The sequence below is a fragment of the Poecilia formosa genome, unplaced genomic scaffold, assembly GCF_000485575.1.
Source record: "Poecilia formosa unplaced genomic scaffold, Poecilia_formosa-5.1.2 Scaffold4, whole genome shotgun sequence".
Classification (NCBI taxonomy): domain Eukaryota; kingdom Metazoa; phylum Chordata; class Actinopteri; order Cyprinodontiformes; family Poeciliidae; genus Poecilia; species Poecilia formosa.
In genome coordinates, this window is record NW_006799943.1 from 740,907 (window position 1) to 747,980 (window position 7,074).

The following is a 7,074-nucleotide window of genomic DNA, read 5'->3' on the forward strand; positions in this document are numbered from 1 at the left end:
ATGCTAGCTGCAGTGTAGCAGAGAATAAATAGGGAAGACAGGATGAGGATTATTGACAGCACTAAGACCCTCCTCCTGACTGACTGGTTGTTTCTAGTTAGCAGTGGGAGAAGGAAGGGGAGCTCCATTTTCTTTCACAGATTATCTGTCTCATAAACAGTCACAACATAGTGACAGTTTCAGTAGATAAGTAAAAAATATTTTTTATGAAATTTACATACTTAAATAAACTGTATTATAATATAATTTCTTGAGAACTGTTCTCTAAACCTGCCGCTTATAGCTGATGATCAAATCCTTTAGTTTACATTGCATGTCAGAAAGGTGAAGTAAAAGTGAGGAGGGTTAGGATCAGGGGTGGGTCTGGGAGGAGAACCTGGCCCGCATAGAGAGGTTTGTTGGTTGGGTCATTGTAGTTAAACAGACACATGTTGATGAAGTGGATGAGCAGGCTTGGGGCATCTTTAGAGGTGAAGGCATCATATGCGGTCCACTTGTAGAAGATGAGCAGGATGAGGTAACCAAACAGACTGGACATGAAGACTATTTCAGGGATGAAGCCCAGGAAGATGTTCAGAGGCTTCTTAAAGTACCTGCAGAGCAGCAAGTTGGAGAAGAACATTGTCAACATCAGAGAACTGCAAAAGGTACTAAATATGTATGTCCACTGTGTAAAAAGATAGAATCTTTTTTCTTCTGACTAAGATTTTTCTGATTTAGGTCATCTAGGATTAACTAAATTATTTCTATCTGCTAAATGTCAAAATATTTAGGGTTGTTTTTTTATTGATTTTTTTCCCAGTTTTTCAGAAGAAATCAGAAGTTTCCATTAATTTTCTCCAGACAGAACTGGTGGAAGTAGGTCTGGTTTGTTACACACACACACACGCACGCACGCACGCACGCGCGCACACACACACACACCTTCTCAGCTCTGCACACTAGCATTTTCTCTGCGACTGAGATCAGGACTTTGTGAAGACAATCCAAAACACTGATTCTGTTGTCCTTCGGCCACTTTGTAGCAAATTTGGTGGAATTGTACAACATTTAAAGTCTTAAAATGTGACAAAAAATTTCAACATGTTTGTTCCTGAATTAAAACAAAACATCATTTTTTGGGGGAGTGCACCAGTCCATCCTGCAGCAAAACAACAAACTATAATCTGCCTTTTAATGTTGCTTTTTGTGTGTGTTCTTCCTTTCTGAGTGGCATTTCAGCCCATGTAGGTACAGAATATGTTAAAACTAGCTGCTTTTAGCAGTATGAGCAAAAGTATGCTCCCAGTTTGTTCATATATAATACAAATATGTTCATATATAATACAAATAAAGCAAAAGTTACGCTGGATAGTTACTCGAATGAAGCTAATGTTGCCCACATTACTCATAAAGAAAAACACGAGTGTGAAGCTCAGTTAATCGTACAGGTGGTTGAAGAGACTCAGAGAGACTCCAAACAGCATGTGGATGACGCCGAGGATCACTGACATCTTCATCTTGAATGAGTTCAGGAAAGTTAGCTTGTTGGTAGCAACATTCCAGATCTGCAAAGACAACACAGCGTGGCTCTTCGTTTTTTTAATCCAAAATATTTGTTTATCATTATTAAGCTGTTTGCACATGTGATAAACTGATGTAGGGCTGAAACGATGATTTGGACTATTGAAATAATCATCAACAAATTCAGTAATTGATTAATTGTTAACTGCATACAAACGAAAGGTTGGGCATTTCACATGTTGATGTTAAGAGGATTTTTTTTATGCATCCTTTGTGTTCACCAATGTTGTTAAAGCAATAAAATGTTTATTTATTTAAAAATTGAATTATTTGGTTATTTAGATCTTTCAATGTATATGTGATATTGTATAAAAAGGGTATTCAATTAATCTTCAGGATATTCAATAGAATGATCGATTAGTAAAATGATCATCAGCCCTAAACTGAATTTATATCTCATGAGTTAATACATTAATGTGGGATAGATCAATGCAGTTTCAGCCTTTTGTATTGAGAGATATGAAATATGTGTGACTTTGTGGTTTGATAATTGTGTCAGTGGATTACCGGGTCGATCCCAAGAGGATAGGGTCCGTTGAAGACCCCAGGGACAGCTGGATCTAACTGGAGAACTGCATTCCCATCAAGGGTCTCAGACCTGGGACAAATTAACAGCAAACTGTGTCAAACTTCAGGCCCGGGGGCCAAATCCAGCATAGCTTTTTATGTGGCTCTCTAGAGTTCAGAGGGCCACATAAAAAGTATTTTCAAGATAACAGTTGTGGGCTTACATACTATTTTACCAATCAAATTATAACAGTTTTTATTTAGTGCCAAATATAAAAAGATTTTCAATATCATTTCATAAGAAGCAGTCATAGGATGCAGCTATTTATTTTAGGGTTGTTTTGTCAGTGCCACAGCCGGTCCTGTCATAGATTATCTACTGTTTCCAAAGGTGTAAATGACTCTGATTAAGAGCTCAGAGAGAGCAGTTGACTTACGACCAGTTGGCTCCTTTAGGACTGAACATGGGCCTGACGCTCCAACCAGAACCAAACATGTTCAGAGACTTGGAGAAGCAGTCGTTGTAGATGATGCCTGTGTAGACTGAGAAGATCCCCATCAGAAGGATGATGTAGCGACCAGCGAAAACCATGTTGAACATCTGCAATCCCAAAGCACAGCTTTAGAAGGCCTCTCTGCAGGTTGTGGGTTTCTGGTGTTTTTCTGAGCAGCGGTACCTCGTTGTCGCTTTTCTGTGCGAGGATTCGACTCTCTCTGAGGACCAAGTACAGAGCAGCAGCGGTCATCAACACGCCGTGACCCATATCACCAAACATCACAGCAAACAGGAAGGGAAAGGTGATAATGGTGTATGGAGCTGCAGCAGAGGAGAGGAAAAGGTGGAAACGGTCAGTGTTTATATCAATAACTAAACTGTGAAGTTTAGATAATATGATGGTGATATATGTACATGAGTAAAGTCATTTAAACAGAACTGGAATCACATGTACAGAAGCTAATACTTGAAATGTGAAATTTATTCCAGTATTTATTTTCCTATGGTGCCAATACTTTCATGCACATTGCTGTGAGCACAACTATTAAAAATGATAAATAAACCACTTCCAGATGTAATAATCTAGTCATTTCTAAATCACTTGACATGAAACTCTTGGTGAAACATTTAGCACATTTAGTTATCTGTTCTTCTGGAATGGTGTACTGATGGAGCAGGTTGGACTGAAGCTGTTTGATCTTCATGGCCAGGAAGGTTTTCAGAGGCCATGTGGGAAACCTAACAGCACTGGACGCTGACCTCTGGGGAGCTCTGCTCACAAACAATCAACAAAGCTAACCCACAGGCAGGACATCCTGTTAATTATACAAAGCTGTGAAAATAACCAACTCCCCCCAACCCAACCTTAGAGATCACTCTTTAATGTCACTATGGAGGAATTTTAGTTCACTCCGCTTTGCAGAAATGATTTCATTCAGCCACATTAGAGGGTTTTCCACCAAGCCTGCCTAAGGTCATGCTACAAAATTTCAAATTTATTTAAGTCAAAACTTTTACTAGGTCACTCCAAAACTTAGTCCTTAGTCCTGTTTTGATTTTTGATTTATTTATTTGCCTTTGGAACACAGACATGATTTGGGTCATTACGCTGCTGCAGAAACCGAGTGAGCTTGAGTCTACAGTCAGCTAGTGACCGAATCTTCTACTTCAGGGGTTTTCTCCCAGAGCAGAACTTATGGTTCCATCATAAACCGTTCGGGTTCTGAGAGAGGGAGACCATCACATTCATGTCCTCTGGACCTCCTGGATGAGTCACTGGATTCCTTTTGGTTCTCCACTGTTCCATGGTTTCTCCAGCTGTGAACAGTGGTTCCCACTGTGAAGTCACCAAGTCAACTCAGTGAATCTCATCTATTCTTCAATTTCTTTTGATCACTTTACTGATCTTTCAGCCTACTTCATGTTGTTTGAAAGGGTCAATATAATATAAAGACTTTAATGGTCTAACAATACTCAGGCCGAGTGTCACTAGAATAAATGTCGTTGGTCACATTTATCTCATGGTTTATCAGTCATTTTACACAAAGGATCTGGTTGGTTTGGATTGTTTTTCCTTAAATAAATGAAATTATAAAGTGAAACTCAGGTCATGCTTTGCTGCTATTAAAATTTGTCTACTGGAAATATTAAAGTGGAACAAAAAAAGAGAAATCATAAAACTTAATAAGGATTCAAATACTTTTTCACAGCATTTTCTCTTCCCTGATTCTGCTATGTTAATCAGCTATGTTAACTACATATAAATAGTCACACTTATTGTCTCTCGTTTCATTCAAACAGGCACAGACACAAGCTTCAGAATGCAGACAGTCATTTTGTGAAAAACCTGGATTTATTTCCCTGTAGTTCCCGATCCCGTAGGCATCAACGATGTTCTGGAAGCCTGATGTGAACTTGTTGGTCTTGTTGAAGGTTGGTGGAGTCTGCTTGGTCTGCATCCTGTTCAGGATGGAAGGCACCGTGGAGCCGCTCCTCTCCTGTCAAACAAAGCCTTCGTTTTCAGGATCAGTATAACAATCATACGTCCAGTGGAATCAGTGACTTTTGTATTGAAGTGCTCATATTATGATTCTGAAAATGAAAATAGAAAGAACATTTTCAGTCTTTAAAAAAAATTCAGACACACTAATAAGAAATGCTGTTTTTATTAAACAGACTTTTGAATCGATTAACTCAGTAGTTCATCAACTTTACAATAGAAGCTACTTCAATGATGATTATTAACCTTGAAGTTTAGTGCTGGTAACCCACATGAAGCTGAAACACCTGGGTTGTGTGTGTATGCATGTGCATGTCTGTGTAATGAACCAATAAACAGGTCAACACACCGTTCCTCTGCGCAGAGCAAACTGGATGGAGTCCAGGTCTGAGACGGGACACCACACCTCAGCAATCAGACATTTCTGAGTGACATCAATGTTGCAGAGGTTCAGGGTGTGATAGATGGCCTTCATCTTCCTCACTTTGATGAACCACACCCTCATGGTCTTAGAGGCAGCCTGCAGCACGCGCTGGCGGTGGTCCTCGGTTTGGTTCAGAACCTAAAGCAGTAGGGGACGGGGAAGAACAGCTTTCAGTGCCGACCAGAACCAGCTGCCAGAATTTCTGCTCTGGATGTTCCAGGATAAGCAAAGGAAACATTGCTGTGCTTGTAGTCATAACAACCAGAGCTGGGATATTCATGAAAAGAAAATTGGTCCTGTGCACTACGTTGTATATTGGCTTAAATAAAGTCTTCCAGTACAAAAACCAACATTATCATCCATCCATCCATTTTCTGAACACCCTTGTCCCTCAGTGGGGTCGGGAGGGGTGCTGGTGCCTATCTCCAGCTAGCGTTCCGGGCGAGAGGCGGGGTACATCCTGGACAGGTCGCCAGTCTGTCGCAGCCAACATTATCATAAAGCATGAAAAACAATTCTCCGCAAATCTCTTCAATAACTTCCTTCTCTTGGTTCTGCATCACAGTCAGTAAAGCTACACCTTGTCATTTTTACAAAAACATGTTTTTTACATATTTGTTAAAACTGTTACTGTGTTGTCACAGTGTAGCATGAGACAGATAATCTGTAGCAAAACATCAAGCTCGTCCACCTTGTCCCACTGCTCTGTACCTACAGAAGTGCATTGCTCCTGGTCAGAAAGGAGGAGGGCCTTAGTGCAGGCAATCATGCTTGTGTAGGCGCTTTTATGTGCTTCTTCCTGTCTCATGCCACTGTGCCCCTGGGCAAGACTCTTAACCCCAAGTTGCCTAGTGATCAGGACGGTGTGTGCGTGTGTGCCCATGAGTCATCGTGGCTGAATGTGGCCTGTGAGTGTAAAACACTCTGACTGGGAAAGCTCTGTACAAGTTCAGTCCATTTAATAATGTTATTGGAATGCATAAGATATGTCTTATTTTTTCTTTCTTTGAATCCAAGCCTGCTCTGTTCTACAGCAGAGTGTAACACACACACAGGTGACTAACCTCTACAGCCAAATCCAAGCTTTTTTCCTGCCATTCACTTGTGGAGAAGAAAACATCTTTACACAATGAGACTTTCATAAACTCACTGAAAACCACCTTTAATCAAAGAGAACCGAGAACAGGTCAGAACAAAGGTGTTCTCAGCACAGTGTTCCTGATGAATTACTCCTTTGTTTAGTGAGTTCTAGTAAAACAAGGAGACCCAAAAGTCTTTCTGATAATTATCTTGTATGAACAAAGGCTGGAGAGGAGTTGAGGTGCAGATAAACTCCTGGAGAACCCTTCAGTCTGTCTGCTTTGCTCATGGTGAGGTTTATCTATTGTCTGGCAAACATAAAGTAATAAAACTGAGCTAAAAGTGAATTAGCTGGAGTCATTGTGCATGGTGCACTTAGTAAAAACATGCTTAAATAGAGACAACATGTCATTTAGGAAAGAGCAGCTCAGCTAAACAGAAGACCTCAGTTTTTTTGCTAAATATTCTCTCAAGTTGAACATCTGCTTCTGTAATTTATTTGACTAAACAAACTCTACTTATTAAGACAGAAAACAACTCACCATTTGGAGGTCCTCGATGCGGCTGTTGACTCCAGCCAGCATCTCTTTCCTCTCCTGAGGGGTCTCAGGACACGGGTAGAGAGACGCTCGGAACCTGGAGGAATTCACCAGGTCACCGGGTGGACAGAACTGAATCCAGGTTCTAAGACTGCAAAGACTCTAATCCAGTATGAAATGAAAACCCAAAACTAAACACACTTCTCTGAATACTGTCCAGTGATAAAAAGAAAAAATGTTAAATGGTAGAGGTGATATGAAATGAAATGCATGCTGCCATGCATTCTGGGACACAAGGATCCCTGAATCCTCTGAAAAGTGGTCTGGAGAAACCCTTCCCCACTGTGTGTAGAATGCTGTTTATTTGACACAGACTAGAGACAATCCAATCTCTCAGGATGGATGTTAGTGCACAGTGTGAAAGAGAGACTCTAGACCAGTGTTTCTCAACCTTTTTTGGGCCAGC

The 7,074-nt window shown here is 40.5% G+C and overlaps 1 protein-coding gene across 1 annotated transcript in view; it reads right to left on the reverse strand.

Moving 5' to 3' along the window:
* The window catches only part of LOC103142457 (V-type proton ATPase 116 kDa subunit a-like), a 28,458-nt gene that overhangs the window by 7,142 nt on the left and 14,242 nt on the right, over nucleotides 1–7,074 (reverse strand). The window contains exons 10-16 of the mRNA XM_016674680.1: nucleotides 4,915–5,127; nucleotides 4,413–4,563; nucleotides 2,748–2,887; nucleotides 2,508–2,671; nucleotides 2,071–2,161; nucleotides 1,429–1,547; nucleotides 377–593 (exon numbers count right to left, since the gene is read on the reverse strand). Of these exons, the coding sequence (XP_016530166.1) occupies nucleotides 377–593; nucleotides 1,429–1,547; nucleotides 2,071–2,161; nucleotides 2,508–2,671; nucleotides 2,748–2,887; nucleotides 4,413–4,563; nucleotides 4,915–5,127 (1,095 nt within the window). The remainder of the gene's footprint in view (nucleotides 1–376; nucleotides 594–1,428; nucleotides 1,548–2,070; nucleotides 2,162–2,507; nucleotides 2,672–2,747; nucleotides 2,888–4,412; nucleotides 4,564–4,914; nucleotides 5,128–7,074) is intronic.